At 42.9% G+C, this 17,487-nt stretch overlaps 1 protein-coding gene across 3 annotated transcripts in view; it reads right to left on the bottom strand.

The window, feature by feature from the left end:
* The window catches only part of NAXD (NAD(P)HX dehydratase), a 47,398-nt gene extending 30,269 nt beyond the window's left edge, over nucleotides 1-17,129 (bottom strand). The window contains exons 1-6 of one of the 3 annotated variants that reach the window (XM_085052900.1): nucleotides 16,282-16,702; nucleotides 15,021-15,619; nucleotides 13,429-13,800; nucleotides 9,847-9,997; nucleotides 8,716-8,761; nucleotides 6,993-7,081 (exon numbers count right to left, since the gene is read on the bottom strand). In XM_085052900.1, the coding sequence (XP_084909026.1) occupies nucleotides 6,993-7,081; nucleotides 8,716-8,761; nucleotides 9,847-9,997; nucleotides 13,429-13,800; nucleotides 15,021-15,619; nucleotides 16,282-16,622 (1,598 nt within the window). In that variant the 5' untranslated portion in view covers nucleotides 16,623-16,702. Of the gene's footprint in view, nucleotides 1-6,992; nucleotides 7,082-8,715; nucleotides 8,762-9,846; nucleotides 9,998-13,428; nucleotides 13,801-15,020; nucleotides 15,620-16,276; nucleotides 16,703-16,978 lie in introns of those variants that run through there. The other 2 variants (XM_085052908.1, XM_085052917.1) reach the window with 2 other exon arrangements.
* Nucleotides 17,130-17,487: the final 358 nt, after the last annotated feature.

Below are 17,487 nucleotides of genomic sequence, written 5' to 3'. Positions count from 1 at the left end.
TGAAGTACTTATCTCAGAAAGCTAATCGTTACGTATTCTGGTAAACCTTGGGTGAGGACTTTGTTGGAAACTGGGAAAATAAGGTAAGGAGTGAAATTATCTTGGAAAGAATGGGTCAAAAGAATGAAAAGCAAACCCAAACAATGCAAAAAATGTTGAGCATAAAATTAAACTAATTCTCTATTCCAAGAGCAGCTGTATTTGTCAATGTTTAAATCATCTTTCTCATAAATTCATGCCAAATTTGCAGATGCCCAGGGGCTTCAGGCAGCCTCTTTCAGTCCCATGAACAGAACTAGAAATAATAGCTTATTCTAGAGAAGCTCATTGAGCCCATTAACAACTCGTGTGTCTCTCACCAAGCATCTCAATCAGGTAGAACAAATCGCAGAGACAGCACACTGGCATGAAGCTGTCTGGATGCAATTAGAGAACAAAAAGAGATTATTTATTAAATTAAGATTAGCATATTAAAATGCCCCCCCAAAAAGTTTAGAAGACAAACGGGTCATTTTCACCTACCAGGCTGTTTAAACCTTTGAATGTATACAATCTGTAAACACTGGATAGACAACACATATTTTCCAGCTGCAATTTGATTAAATAACAGGGAAGAAAATGAAGGAAAAATAAAGCCTTAATGAGAGAGGGATTGAATTCTAGTCCAATCAAGTCTTCATTTCCAGACATTGAGTAAGTTAACTGAGACACCAGAAGTGAACCTGGTAGGCTTCTTCTGAACATTAACAACACAGCAGCAGGAACAGCAACCTTCAGGAAGGAGAAGCAGGGGTGTCACAAGCTCATAGGAAGGGACTGCTCTTAATGTGCAGATAGCAGGATCTTTACTTGCTCCATTTTCAACCTTCAAGGCAGTAAAAGTGTGAATGACCTATTGAGGTAAACATCTAGAAAAAAATGCCATATTGACCATATCATTGTTTTGGGGGTTCTTTCTTAATGACAACAACTGCAAGTGTTTTCCACAGCTGCTACTTGGACACCAGACTCTCACTTAGGTATCTGATGTTCTGCTTCACTAGGAATTGGGTGGACACACAATACAGGCATAGGAACTAACAACAGCCTTTTTAATAATGAACCCAAATGCACTACACAAATGGGATCATCTCTCTCAAGCACAGCAGAGCCTTTTGCATCCTGTGAGAGAGCCCCAAAGAAGGAGTAGCTGTTGCCTGACTGTTTTCTGAGATTTCTCACACAGATGTAACAACAGCATTGGAGGTCAACCTTATCAAGCCTTGTAAAGATACCACAGCTACCAACACAATCATTTTATGACCTGCATTTAGATATATACAAATACTTAAAGCACTTGTAGTCTGTTTTGATCTCAACCACAATACCAGGGTGTACTAATGACAATCCTCCCCAAAAGCACAATGATAATCAAATGTCTTGAGCTCCTATTTTCAGAGTTCATGGAAGTGGTCTTGACTCATTGTACTTCCTGTGAACTGAGCTGATGAATAGAATCTGTCAAATATTTTTCAAATGAACTGCAATCAACCAAACCTTTGACTTTAAAAGCGACAGAATGAAGATGACAACATAATTTCCCTCAGATAGGAACATATTTAAAATGTTCCTAGGAAAAATAATGCACTTTTTTTTTTTAAGTTAAAACCAGTAAATAAAGTGACAAGCTTTTATCACATTGGTAGCCCTCACATTCAACTCTTAAAGCACAGATGATAGTTGGATCTACTCAGAAGACTAGAGTACCTCCAACCAGCTGTGGACACATGAGAAGACAGGACAGGTCTCAGCCTAAGTATCTGCTTTGCTTACTATCATCATATTCCATCTGGAGAGGAAAAAAAGGGGATCCTAAAACCTTCAAAAACAAACCCCAGGGATACCTGCCTTCACTCAAACTCAGGAAAGATTGAACACAAAGAAATTTGATCCTGGTTTCAAATCACAGCAGTATGGCAAGCATTCAGAAGGACAAATTTGGCCAGATCTAACTGGAATAAAACTCTTTCTGACATACCAGAAAGCAGCCAGTAGCAGCACTCCCTGCAGTGATGCTAAAAATCTCTGGCTACTTCTCACACTTTGAGGAGGTGACAAAACCTCTGCTGGAACCACATGGGACCTCTACAACCACAGGGAAGAAAGGGACTATAGTACAGGCTGAATACACCTCCCAGCTTTTATTCAGTCTGCAATGAACAGCAAAGAAGGAGAAGCTTTTTGCCAAGAAAGCTGGACACAGGAAACAGGTCCAAGCAAGTTTTGGCCACGGCATTGTATGACAGAAGAAAGAGTTTAAATATATATATTCTCTGAGTCAGCACATACAAACTGACCTTTATCTCTCCCTAAGTACTTAAGAAAAAAAATACAAACTTTCTCATGCGATTCCTAGCTAGGCTGATATCTAAATGAGGCTTTGGAAGAAAGATCACAGAGTTTATGCCTTCCTTCATCTTCTCTGCAGGTGTTTTAGGGATCCAGCAGCCAAGTCACTTGTGAGACATCTTTTTGATAATTGGAGGAATCTGTGCTAAGTCCTTCACTTTCCCTAGTGACAACAACTCTGCATTTCTTCCAGCAGCTAATCCAAAAGTGAGGCTAGTGCCAGCATTACACCGAAGTAGTGTTTAATAGCTATCCTTAGCTAACAAAACTAAAAGCTATGAGCATCCTCCCACAGTGGATCAATGTTTCTGCATCTCCTCTACACATTAAAAATTATAAGGGGCCAAAAATCTCAAGATTATTCCTGGGCCTTAAGAAATTTGGCACTGGTTAAAAATGCTCAAATAACTTATCAGGAGCTCAACTACCCATGATTCACTTTCATGACTTTTTCAAATGGTCAAAACATAAACAAAATTCAGTAAAACTAGGTAAAATATGTTCCAGAAACCCTGATCTTCATTAAGCTTCTTCATTAAAGGTAACTGGCCTCAACACACAGTCTGGCCTCATGAGCATTTTCTCCCCAATTATTCTTATTTCAAACTGAAAAGAATAATCTTTTTTAAAATTCAACCCAAAACCTGAACTCTGCAATTAACTGTAAGACTTCTAGTAATTCTGGCAACCTTTCCTAGTCCACACAAACCCAGAGATACAACCAGCTAAGAGACAAAGGTACTAGTTTTAAATCCATGCCTAGTTCAAGCATGACTTTTTTTGGTGGATAATGTAAAATTACATCACTTCTTTGGCACCACAAGAAATTAATGACCTGACATCTCATTCTACTTCTCTGATAAAACTCTGGATATCAAGGAGTGTATCAACTGTTGACTTTACAAACTGTCTGATAATGAGCTTACAAGGTGGCTACTCAGTAGTATTTGGTTCTTTCCTGGCCTACAGAGAAGAAAATCTCTGTACAATTAGGAAAAGTCCTTGCAAGAGGGGAATATAACACAATAGATTTATTCTCTCTTCTTTTAACATACAACCAGTTGAGTTTATACAGCTCATTTACCTCTGTGATCACTTGTCTCCCAAGACAGGATAAGCTAACTGAACACAGGTATTCAAGAAGTCTATTCAACCTGATCTGAGCCAGACTATTAACATGGGAAATATAAAAAAGCTGCTGAAAACTCTTCTCTAGAAATGCATGAAGGACATATGCACACACCTACAACAAAAATCCACACAGCGAATGCCTGCAATAAAACTTAATTAAATGTTTTATCTTGCCTGTATTTGTGAAGCATTTACAGTAGGAGCACATTAGCTGACAAAACAGGAAAATACACCACAAACCCAGGGTAGCAGTGACAAGACCAAGGAGAGCAGATGCCACCAAAACTGGGTATATTCCACTATTTAAAAGCTCCCAGCTTCTGCAATACACATTCTTCCCTTCTCCACAGGAAAGCAAAAAGTCAGACAGCAACAATATTGAACTGGTTAGCTGGTCAATCTTTGAGTAATACCAGGTCATTGTGGAAGGGGCCATAATGCATTTGACAGAATCCCTGAATAAAAAGGAAAATTTACAATTGATGATATTGACTATTCACAGCCTAGACACCCTGCTACCATTATTCCACTCAGGTGGTGAGGACACAGAGCCACATGCTGAAGCTTCATCTTTCCAGATGTCAGGCAGCTGCAGTCACGGGCAGTCACAGCTCTCACATTCACTCACAGGGAATGAATTCAAGGGACAAAAGCCACAGAGAAAGTTGCACTATGTGTGTCCCCAGCATGGAATGTTACACCAAAACAATTCCCGGGATGGCCTACATCTAGGGTCACATAGAATTGCCCTGGCAATGCTGCAAGACGGATGTTCGTTTTCATAGCCCTTCTGCAATCCTACTCAATCTTTCTCACGTAACATTCTCTGCAGCCTTGAAGTGACAGACATTTGCCAAAGACCTGAAACGCTCCAGTCCAACTTCTAACTCTCGCATACCTTACCAGTCATGCTGGCAAAGATCTGCAACAGCAGCTCTAATGAGCCAGAAGAGCCCTCGCATTCAGAGGGGGCAAAAAAAGAGAATGTTCTTCCCTTGAGGTAATGCCCTGTGAGGTGAAGGCAGTAGAGAAAGTAGGGGCAGCTAAGATGATAAAATGTCAGACTCCCAGCAGTACAAAATGGCAGCTGAACCCTGGCAAAATGCCAAGCTGTTCAAACAGGGAGTTGAGTACACGGGGCTATAATTATGATTAGCATAATAAGAGAGTGGTACAACAGCTACCTAGTTACTCTGAAGGGTCATGGAGGAATCATAACAAAGCAAAGTTTTAAGGAAAGACACAAAAGAAAACAATGCCATAGCTGCTTGCGGGTTTTACCCAGAGGTTCTTCCATGCGTGAAGAGCGGCCCGGGAGAAAGTACAAAGCCTGTTTAAGAGATCAGGCTCTGAACTGAGAGCAGCCGGCCGTGCCTGTGCAACTCAAATGGCTCCACAACATATAAAGGATCATATGAGAAGTGTGACACCGAAGACAAAGGACCTTACAAGAAAAATAGGCTGTTAGTGTAAATTTCAATAAAACCTGGGCTCAGTAGAGTCAGTAAAGACTTTTTCCTTTCTAACCAGAAAAGACTGTTTTCTTTTTCCCTCAAATGAAGGAGAAGAGATAAAAATATGAGAAAATTAATAAATAAAATCTGAACACACAGATATTTGCATTTTTTCATTTTGAATGTCATGTAAACAATATTTACAGATCCACTGCATCATGCAATTAGCCCAGCTGTCTGCATGAAATTAATCAGAGTTTTAATAAAAGTATTAAATACTCCGTTGCAGACTTAAAGATATACGGATATGAAAATCTCTAGATTCACTGTACTAGGTACATCTGAAGGAACTCATAGAGCAGAAGTTTAAAATCAAAAGTTCTCTTTGCAAGTAGAAAGATCAGAGTTTTCAACAAAATCTGAATTTCACAGAAGACACTGAGAATCTGTGTACAAAAAAATCCCACTCTTACTTAGCAGGGACAATCTGGTCCTCCAAGAACAGAAGTTTACTGTTAAGTCTATTTTCACCTCCCTTTTGCTCTATGCTGCTTCTCTTTCTCCTATTAACCTTTTCCATTACCAGACATCAAGAACCACTGTGCACACAAACAATGCTTATCCCAAGGCAAGGCCAACTCGTTACCATATAAGACAACCATATGCTGGTTATCCCACAACACATCAAGATAACCCAAGTTAAACGTTAATATTGCCATTAGGCTTCTCCATTGCATTTGCTATCATATGATATCAGACAGAACATCAATTGAAGAGATGCTTTTTAGATTGAAGAGGTGAACAGTCGTACTGGTAAAAACCCTACCCATGTATTTCTCCTTTGCTTTCAAAGGAGAATAATTTTTTTCAGACAAAATAATTTTTATTTTGTCTGAAATCTGTAAAGTTATGGGTTTCTTTTGTCTTTGGGGGGTGTGGGGGGGGGGAAAGCAAGCAACCAAACACAACCCTGTTTAACTGTCTTCCTTCTAAGCACCACTGTCTACAGCAATAGGAATGAAACCCACCTTCAGAATGCAATAAACGTATGATTTCCAACTGCAGGCACCCCCGTAAGGAAGATCATATATTCCTGTTCTCAGACACCAAAATATTTCTACTGTCATAAATCCTTCCTGTCAGCAATATCTGACAAACACGTTTTTAAATTATGCTTTTCCTACCTTAATCACAGCTTTGCTATGTAGACCAACAGACTTTGACATGCACTGGTGCAAGCTAAGCTTAGAGGCATACACCTAAGGCACACATCTTAATTCTCACTTGCAGTGCTCACTGCAAAACATCATAACACCTAATTGAAACAAGTTTATCCTGTGAAAGTTCATCAATCAGTAGTACATTTCAGAACAAAAATTCAGAAAAGCACACACACAGGGATTTTCCTAATTATGATGACAGTTACTTAGTAAACTTTTCATCTTCTTATTAATTAAACCCTATATTTTATATGATTTTGGAACATCTATGTATTCCCAAGAACAGGTGTGTATCTCAAGCAACATACTCATGCAGAAAAAGGAGAATCAGCATCTCTCTTGCATTGTAATTTTGCATAGGTGTCTACATACACAGTAGAGAGAGGAAAAAAGACACACTATTGTTAAATACTATTGGGGTGAAGAAACAGGAGAACACACTCCATTTGCCTTCCAAATGCAGACTTCAAAATGCTGACTTGTAGTGATTTGTAGTTCTGGATCTTGCTACAGTTCACTTCTAAATGCACTACAATCACAGAACACGTCAGCAAGTAGCAGAAAGATCTCTGCTTTTTAAAAATTGTACTTTGATAGTCATGAAAATAAATTCACAACTGATTGCCCTATATTAAATATCTAACTGCTTGTAATGAAAGCACAAACCCCAGAGTGTTTGTGATCTCCAGCTCACCCGTCCAGTAACTCAGCAAAAGAAATAACACAAATTAATTATCAGACTGGAGTATTAAACTAGTAAGCCTGACTAGTTCATTTAAACAAAACATAAGTCACTTACAGAACTGGATGAACAATCAGCTCTGGGCTATATGATTTGATTACTGTTGCTGCATCTTTGGTACAAAACACATGGGATAAATCTGCACCCTAAAAAAGAAAATTTGCAAACAGTATTATCAATTTTGTGCTTAATAACAATTTTTTCATTCCAAAGATTATTCAACTAATACTTCAACTGAATTCTTTCTTCTCAATAGTTAAACCAAACTTTTTTTTTCTATTTTGGCTTAAACTACTAAGCCAAATGTTCTGTTCTTTTCTTATCTAACTTTCAATATAATTTTTTTCCTCTTTCTCACTAACAGGATGTCTGAAAATACAAATCTTGAATTTTTACTCAATTGAGAAATGCTTCTCATTTGCAGATGAGCAAAGACTAAAATGTCACAAGTACAAAACACACAGATGAACACAAGACAAGCTACATTAGAGAGCCATAATAAAACCATAACATGCTTGCAATGGTAATCTATGAGTACATTTCTAGTTCTACCATTTTTACTCAATGGGCCAAATTCATACAAGGAAAGAGCTGGCACAATTTCAGCAACACACCCTACATTAAATAAACATTAAAGCTGAAGACTTGAGTCCTAAGCTTCTGCTACCAACTCAAAAAATCAGAAACACACATAAAATTACGTAAGCAGTGACCAGAAAACCTTATCTTGCATTGGTCATGCATACAGAAATTTCCCAGCTTTAAGGAAGTGTCTCCTCTGCTTCACTACTATACATTTAACATTTCAAGCTACTATGACTGTTTATGTGTAGCTGAAACAGCCTGAGATCAAGTGACTTCAGTAAGGAACCTCCTAGTATTGCCTCTGTATTTGCACATAGTGGACAGAAAGCTGAGTGGCCCTGGGATCTTGCAATAAGAAGAATAATTAACATCATTTCAGTTTGAAATCTTTGAGGGTTTGCATCCTGAGGCAAGAGGTGGCTGGAAATATCTGGGTTGGTTACTTATTTATTGAGAGAAATCTTCAAAAAGAAAAACATACACAATGAACTGAAGGTACTGACACACTATATGTAGCATTCTGAAAATTAAATGTATTATGTAAGCATGACTTGTTTATATTTGAACAATCACCCTGTATTTATGTAGTCTGCAGTAAATATGTTTAGCCATTTAATACGTGATTAAAATAAGGAAGTTCATGCTTCTATGAAAGAAAAGCTTAGAAAATACTTCTGCTAAAGATTAGAATGCAAAGAAATGTGCTATTAGAAATTACATTAAATTTCACCCACAATCTTTAGACTTAGGGCAGGTAAGAATTTTACTAGGCTGAAGTTTTAAGTTTTGAAAGAAAGTTACTTCATTCAACACAGTTATCAGGTGCAGAAAAAAATTCTGAAGGACTCAATTCTTTGCACCAAAACCGTAACTTTAAACAATAATCTAAAGTTATTTTATTGTTTACTTCTGGAGAAAATATTTCATCAAGTCTTGACATTTCCTATCCAAGTCCCTGAAATTGTAAATTTTTGGACACATTTATAACTTCACCTTACACAGAGAAAACACAGTGAATGACACATTTACAAAGTATTTCCAGAAATCCTGGACTAAGGATTTTCTTTGCTTAAGAGAAGACCCTGTAGAATTCAAAGTTCATGTGTACCACAGAATGAATGCTTCTTAGAAAATGACATCTAAGCAACAGAAATGCTGAAAAGCTCATTTTGGACTTGTATGGAAGAGCACATACCACTTTGAGAGCTGTAATGGCAGCAAAATACGGGGCTCCAGTGTATCTAGAATAAAATAAAATTTAGGTTAGGAAACACAGTAATGAGATTAGATAATGATCTTTTGTAGAAATATTCACAGAGATCATGCCATAAACCTGCAAAATTTTCTCAAGTAACAGAGCTAAAACTTTAGAGACAAACAAAACAAGAGCCAAGAACTGTCTGCAAGCTAAATATGGGATCTGTGACCTGGATCAATCCCATCTGACTTTAGATGTTTGACTAAAGTGCCTAAACTGTGATTCCAGTTGCCCTAAATTCTCTTTATTAAGTCTGAAGAGAGAAATATGAACAAAATCACCCTTCAAAGGTGCTTACTTCAGCCAAGAGGCAAGAACCTATGACCATTATGGTCTAACTCTCAGCTAGTCAACCAAGCTACGAGACCTTTTTGCTCTTTATGGAACGTTTATTAATGGCAGATGTCCAATAGCAGATCTCTCCTACAGGAGAAAGATGTCTTCTCTCTTTCAAAAGGGAAAAACGAAAAACAGGAAGGTGCAGTGGCTCATTCAAAGTATTGTGGCCAGTATTACTTCTAGGGCAGTACAGCATTTAACTGATTTATACAGTACCTCTTTTTTCCCCAAAAACAGGATATTTCTATTACTCCAGTAGATAAAACAAGGTATTGACAAAATCTAGTAAACATCAATATACATCAAAATAAAAAGCCCACAAGAGAACACAGCATAAGAAAATATAGAGACCCAGCTCCCACGACACCAAAATACAAAAATAAAACCCCAAAAAACCAGATGTGCCACTGTCTTACTCTACTCATTCTATAACCTCATCGTGCAATGGGAAAGGACTAATACTGAAAGCAGAGAGTTTGGTGGTCAAAAAAGACAGAGAAGGCAGACACAAACAGCATTTTAAGTTCCAGTAATATTCAGTATCAATACTTTGCAACACATCTGCAAGGTACCATGTTCATTCCTAAGTATGCATGGTCACAATGATGCAGTATTAAAGCTCTCTGGAAAACACTTGTGGTTTAAGTGTGAGTTTGAATGGCTTCTACAAGTAGTTAGGACATCCTGAAGCTTTATCAGAAGCAAAAATCAAATTTCTATTTAACTTACTCTCGACATCCTCCAACAATGCCTATACGACCATCTTGACCTTTATGCTTTTTCCCTGTTAAAGGAGGGATAACATTGCGCACCAGCTGAAAAATATTCTCCATATCCTTTAGAGTGTGTGTTCTGTGCAGTGAAAAAGATCTCTCTATAACTGAAAAGAAGAAAATAAGTGTTACTTCAAAGAATGTTTTTTCTTAAACTACTGCCAAGCATTTCTTTTAAGCACTCATGTACACTAATAAAATCACACAAAGATACACAAAGTAACACACTTCTAAAATCCAAATGCTTTGTCACTTAAAGGCCTTTTGAACAGTGAGCAACTAGAGAAGGCGATGACTTTAAAAATGAATTCGGGGTCTGATGCAGAGAATATTCTCACTGGCTGTTCACAGTCCTAATTTAGGGCTCAGGTACAGAAAGCAACAACAACCCAGAATAGTTATACGAACATTTTGTAACTAGAAATACCTTCTTAGTTCAGAAGCTCTTAGCTCAGCTGAAATCAGCTCCAGAATTAAGCTCAACTGAAATAGGAACACTTAGTAAGGACTAAACACATCCAGACACAGAGCAAGCACAAAGCAACTGAAACCAAATTTTAAATGTACACCCTACCTTATATTTTGCTTCCCCTTAAAGACTTCCACCTCTTAGCAGAATCAGGGCCTATCTCTCTGCTTTTTTATTTTGGTAGGCGGTTACAAAGCATAGTGAAAGTCTTTCTGCAAAACTATAATCCAACGCACTAGATGCAAACATCACAAATATCACACAAAGATCACTTTTAGCTATAATACATCTCCAGATCTCTGATGCAAAGCTACATGTCAAGCCATATACTAAAACAACTGCACACTCCATAGGGTATGTATCAAATTACTGTTTCAAAAGGCTACAAAATTTAGAAGAAAAAAATTATTTCAACAATTACAACTAGAGAGAATTAAAACATTTACCTAACATGGGAAAAACGTCAAGATCACTACGTCTATCAACAATGTGTTAACTACAAATTGCAGCAAATACACTAAAAGAGCAAGTTCTTAAAAGCTCCTCATTCATTACCTGTACAATTCTGTTCAGAAGAGCAGTTTATTTGAACACTAATTTCAGTGTCCTAGACCGCAGCCATGCTTACTTTCTTTTTTACAAATCTTTTAAAAAGCTTTCAAGGAACTGCTACATATTTAACATAATTATGTAGAAAATAACTCCCATGATACTCCTTATTTTCAGCTGTATAGAACTCAGTAACCCCACCCCCCAACTTCAAAATATAGAGGAGGGAAAAAAAGAAGGGAAAAAAAAAACCCCACTGTTCCAGAAATACTGGGCATAATAATGGGAAAAAATGTAATACACAAGAAAATTTCAAATCTGTGTGCTATCAGCAAAATGTATCTTTTTCTCTGTCTTCCACAGAATCTAAACCTAAACCAGACATGCTAATCTTCAGTAATAGTATGCTTTATTGTTCAATAATGATAAATACTCTTGGCTGATCTTTTACTTTGGAATACAGGCATCCCACTCTTACTGAGAAATAATAACAAAAGAGGAGTGGGGGGAAGGAATGAAAACGAAAGGACCCACAACCTGTTTTGGGTTGAGGCCAAAATAGCATTGCAGTGACCCAGAGAGGAACAAACTGCTCATCTCCTCTGAAAATAGGGAAGATTATTTCCTTTGAATCCCACTTCATACACTTGCTGGTTTTCAACCACTCAAGAATATTATATAGCTTGGAACCCTTCAAGCACAATGTCATTAAGAAGGCTTTCTGTTTATTTGCTGCTGGTGTTTGTTTATGTGTAAATATAAAGCAACTACATAATAAATGAAGAGAAAACAGAGAATTATGCAAAAAGGAATTCTTAATAGAACCCTACTCTCCCTACAGAATCAGTAAGGCATTTTCAGCTCTTAACAAATGAAATCTTAATACCTTAAAAGATGTGCTGCCTGAAGCATAATGTTCATATTTTAGCATAAACACTTCTTACACCTTTGCCAATTAGAAGATTAGAATCTCGAGTTGCTCTTGCTACAGTTAAATAAATATAATGCCTTTTTGCCTAGTGTAATATGCCTATACACCTGTATGAGGAAATCCAGCAAGAAAACCTGAACTTCAGTTTCAGGTTGTTACATATAATTAAGCGCTTCAGGAAAAACCTTTCAAAAGTAATGGCAAGGCCTCGTAGGTACTTTCACCCAGGCTAGAACCTTAAATTATTTCCTCTGGGATTTTCTAATGCACTCCAGTTTTCTTTTATTTTAAAAGTAAAAGCAACATTTAAAACACTGTATCCATTAATATCCCATAATTTATCTACGAAAGCCTGCTGCCACCAGGAAATCCTATAGACCAACTATCCACTCAAGAAGAAACACAGCAAGACCTCCTAGCCTAAACCCTCAACAGGCCTAACCACCCAGTCTGCCATGCATTTTACAGGGAAACACAGTAAGTAACACAACCAAAACAACTTCAAGAGCCTCTCAGGATTCAGAGAATGCCCATTAGGATCTGGCATGCCAGATTATTATTCAACACTGAGGCTGGGTGGGTTTTTTTTTTTTCTCTTTTCAAACTACACTTTTTTTCTTCCAAGTAGTGTGAAATTCAGAATTAGAACAGAATAAGATTTGTTTCATTTCACGTGGCAGGCTACAATCACTAAGCCCCAACCTGACTCTAGTTCCGGCACTGATAGAATATTGCTGATTTCCTCCTGCCCATGCAGTCTACCTCCATGTACAAAGAGAATGTGATAAAGATAAATGCCACAGGTGCACAGATCCCAAGAAGTTTGTTAATGATTGCTACCATCAGCTTCTGGCCCACACATAAGGTACGTAAAGAAAAGTTTGTGCATAAACACCAATTCTTCAGATACTGCTTTGCCTTTTTCTTTAAAGTAAATTCAGATGCCCAAAAAATTTACAAAGAGCTGGTGTAGGAAAAAAAAACATAAGCAAATATTTTCATCTTCTCTTACGCCTAGGACAATAATACAATGTTTAATTTATAAGATTCAGAATTTTGTTGTAAAGAAATTTATTTTGGAGAAGCTAGATCTTAACATCTGACTTACTTCAGTGTAGGCAAAACTCCACTCTTTTCCCAGCCCTGAAAAAACATATGCACAGCCTTAACTTCATATACTGGGTTATGCTTGATAACTTCAAGCAGAACAGCAGCCACATTTGCGCTACAAAGTAACTAGTGTTTCCAGATTGCTTTCAGCACCTGTCCTATTTGCCTTTTACCTATAAAACTCCTCCTAACTTCACTGTACAGATATGACTGTGGAAAGAAGTTCCCAAAGTTTACAGGGTTCAAAAGGTGTGATTTTGCTCATTAAAATTTTTTATAACTAAGGTACCTGTATTAAATAATCAGTACAATGGTACGAATAATGATTTAATTTCATTTGATATCAGACAAACACCTTCACCACAGTATTAAATAATTCCAATTAGCTTTTATTTTCAAAAGCTACTTACTACCAGTGCTTTCACACAGAAGTTTTAAAAAAATACCCTAGCTTTTATTTATGCTGTAGAAGGAAGTACCTATCGGTGGAGAAAGTGTTGCTGTCATAGCATTATAATTAAAGTTATCCGCATATGAACGATGGTTCGCTCTCCGAGGTGGACTTGCTGGTATAGACTGTGACCTTTGTGATACTGTAGAAGAAATTCCAGCCAACATCTGTCCCAACATCTGTAGCATTTGGAGTTCGCGAGCATGCTCAGCTTCCCGACGCTTGTCCTCAATTTTGAGCCTCTGCTCTTCAAATCTGTAAAATTTCTCATCTGTATCCATGCTCTGCTGCAGGAATTTTTCCATCATTTTATCCAATGTTAAATTTGTATGGCGCTTTTTTGATCTTTTGGGCTGATTGAGAGGTGGGGTTATAGTTGGAGCATTCACTTCTTTAAAGCCTAAAGCAAGGAAAGAACAAATTATTTTTCTGATGAAAAACAATTTTCTAAGAGGAAAGCAGCAAAAAATCTCCCTACAAGATGCACACCTAATGCATCACAAAGTTGTTACACTTTCTCAATGTGAGCTGTATTTATTTAACATATTTTTCTTTCAGAGTATGAAGCAAACTCACAAACTTCTACCAAGTAGCAAGGGCAACACAAAAATCACATAGAGGCATTTTTTAATTGTTGTAGTACTAAACTTCAGCAATAGGAGTCTTTTTCATCTTCTAAAAAGGTTTAAGTGAAGGTTATTAAATAGTACAGCCTCATTTGCGTATTGCAGGTAATTACATTAATCTAAATTGAGTTTCAGTCTGTTGGCATTCTAGATTTGCATTTCAAAAGAACATTAGTGTAAACAACTCTTTGATGGGGTTTATGTGTAAAAAGAAGGCTGGTTAAACGTCAACCAATTGGCTGATTCCTCAGTGATGTCAACTTCTGAAGACAGGTTCACGTTTGCATTAAGAACCCTGCATTAATCTAGACTGAAAACAAACAAGCAACACTTCCCCCGCACCTCCACAACACAAATGTGGAGGGTAAGGAATATGCAGGGAAAGGACAGGCTCTATTGAAGTGCTGCTTCTGCCTGCAAGCTCGACAAAGTTAGAAGCAGTGTTTCTGAAACAACCCATGCAATTAATTATGTAAAAGCTCTCCCCTAGCTTTCTGGCCCATCTGCAACAATAAGCAGATTTTTCAGGTATTATCGTCATCACCGTTTTAAAACCGATTAGCAAAACTGCACATAGTCTGCGGGGAAAATCCTCCACCGACAAGGATGCTTATTTCCTTGTACAGTGCTACCTGACACTTTGTCTCGATAATCTCTCCGCTAGTTTTCCACACGTTTCCCATTGGCAAATATCAATAAAAACTCACTAGGGTTCCTGACCGCAGCATCTCCCCCCACGCGGTATGCAGCATTTTTATAGCCCGCAGCAGCCCGCTCCCCTTCCGGGCTTCCCAGTTCACAGGGAAGCGCAAGGTGCAAGAGCTGGGGGAGGCTTGAGCGGATTTCGGAGCGCAGAGGACGGGACGGGAGGGGTGAGGGTGAGGCAGAAGCCGCTAGAAGCGCGCTAGCTGGGGACAAGCGGCGGCAGTCGGGCTGCGAGGTCCCACGGGGTGAGGGGAGGACACCCGGCACCGGGAGCCCGCCGGCTACTCACCGTCACCCGGCGGCACGGGGATGGCGAAGGACGGGCACTCCACCTTGATGGGGTGGTCGGCGTAGGAAGAGCACTCGCCGGAGTCCTCGGTGAAGTTGTCGCGGGGAGACTCCGGCCCGGCGTCCTCGTCCAGCTCGGCGTCCAGCTCGCGGCTGTTGTGCGGCGTGCCCGGCGTGGGCGGCGCGGCGAGCGGCCCCACGGACGGCTGGATGCCGTCGGGCGGTGGAGCCAGCGGGGCCAGCGGGGCCAGCGGCTCGGGGGCACCGTCGGGCCCCCCCCGGCAGCTGAGGATCCGGTCCATCTCGTCGTAGTACTTGCATATCTTGCGGGCGTGACCGTTCTTCTTCAGCCCGTCCCGGGCCTGGTAGTACTGCCGCTTGAGGCCCTTGATGCGGATGCGGCATTGCTCGGGGGTGCGCTCGAAGCCCAGCTCGGCCAGGCGGCACGCCACGTCCCGGTACACATGGCTGTTCCGAAAGTTGCCGTCCAGCGCCGACTGCACGTCCGCCTCGCCCCAGATCTCCAGCAGCGCCCGCGTCTCCAGATCCGACCACAGGAAGCCCCGCGTGTTCGTAATCATCCTTGGCCGGCCGGGGTCACTGCAATGGCCGCGCACCGGGGAGAGGGAAGGAGGGAGGGAGGGAGAGAGGGAGGGAGGGACGGAGGGGGCGGAGGAGGGCGGCGGGGAGGAGGGAGGGGGTTTAATGCCCGCACGCGGCTCTCCCAGGGGGCGCCTACGCCAGCCCCGGCAGCCGCGGTGCGGCGGGAAGCGGCGGAGAGCCGGGTCCCGGGACCCGCATCCCGAGCCGCCGCCGCTCGCAGCCCGCACGCACGCGAACAAAACTTTCCAGGCGCCGCTTTATATGCTGCGGGCACCTGCAAGAAGAGGGGTGGTGAGGTGGCAAAAAAAAAAAAGAAAAAAGCCCCTTCCCCTTGACTCGCCCCCCCTCCGAAAACGATGGTGATGAATAAAAAATAAACAAGCGGGCTGCCGACGCGGAGCCGCGGTCCCCTCCTCCCCCTCACTCAGGCAGTCATCCGTGCGCGGCCGCTCCCCCGCCCCGGGCTCCGCTGGGAGCCGCAGGACAACGGCGCTGGCTGGACTTGGAGGCCCTGCTCATCACAGTGCGCCTGCCTCCCTCCCTTCCTCCTCCTCCCTCCCTCCCCGCCGCAGTGGAGCGCGATCCCTGCACACACACACATACACACGCAGACACAGGCACACGCAGGGCGCTGCACCTCCGCTCGGCGCCTACCTCACCCCCGCACACCGCCGCGCCGGGCCGCGCCGAGCCAGCGCGGGCAGCGACATCGCTGCGCCCTGGCCGCCGTGTCACCCGGCCCGGGGCGGGCGGGCTCCCCCCGCACCCCGCACCGGCGCACACACGCGCGGCAGCGCTGCCCCTGCAGGCCGCCACAGCAGCCGCGCCGCAACCGGCGCCGCCCGCAGGCCCGCGGGGACTCGACAGCCGCTGCCCTTGGCAGCCCCTGCGGCGGTGCTGGGGGTCGGGTCTGTGAGCGCTTCCCCCGCCCCCGGCCGTCCCTCCGCGGGGCAGGTGAGCGGCCCGGCCGGCCCCCGCGGCGGGCGGGGGTGGGCTGCATCGTGCCGGGCCGCGCTGCCGCCCCTTCGCTTTGGTTTTGCTCTCCGACAGGAGCGTCACGAGGCCGCCACCGCCTCCCTCCCGCCCCGGCCCGGCCCCCAGCGGGGCTGCCCGGCCCGGCGGCCTCTCCTTCCGTGGCGAGCACGCACCGGCCCGGCCGCCCGCGGGCTCCGGCAGCACTCCCGCCTGCCCCCGGAGCAGCCCTACCCCCTGTCCCCCGGGCCGGCGCTCCGACGTTTGTACCTTCGTCCCGCCGCAGCCAGAGGGCCAGGGCCAGCGCGGCCAAGGCGATGACAGCGCCCCGTCCCCACATGCTCGCAGGGGACCGGGCAGGGCCGCTCCGCGCTTTGCTCTTACCTCGGCACAGCGCGGAGCTCCGCACACCCGCCGCCCAGCGCGCGCAGCTCATCGGCGCGGCTTCCGCCTCCGCTCCGCTCCGCGCCGGGCAGGGCCGGGCCGGGCCGGGCAGGGCTCCGCGGGCGGGCGCGCCCTCCTGGCACCGCTCCGCGCCTCCCCGCGGGCTGCCCGCGCCCCGCGCAGCCACCGGCGGGCGGGACTGCCGCGGAACGTTGTGTGTCAGGGTCCGGCTCGGCCCGGGAGGAGAGAGCTTGGAGCGCCTAGCGCGGCCGTCACGGCGCTTTGGGGATGTCTTGCCGGCCTGTTTATTGGCAGCTCTTGAAAACTCCCAGGAATTTGCCATATATTGCTGCCGGCATTTAAAACTCTTACCATCCCTCACCTTGCCGGGTGTTTATGAGCAAACTCCTTATCTGCAAATGTGATTCGCTTCTAAGGCGCTGTTTCTTGCTCAGATACATTATTTCCCCCTATACGCAGCACTTCCCCTGTTCTCGGCACTGGTGAGG

The sequence above is a fragment of the Lichenostomus cassidix genome, chromosome 1, assembly GCF_008360975.1.
Source record: "Lichenostomus cassidix isolate B80296 chromosome 1, HeHo_3.0, whole genome shotgun sequence".
Taxonomy (NCBI): Eukaryota; Metazoa; Chordata; class Aves; order Passeriformes; family Meliphagidae; genus Lichenostomus; species Lichenostomus cassidix.
The sequence above is the reverse complement of the archived record's forward strand: the minus strand, read 5'-3'. Positions and strand labels throughout refer to the sequence as shown.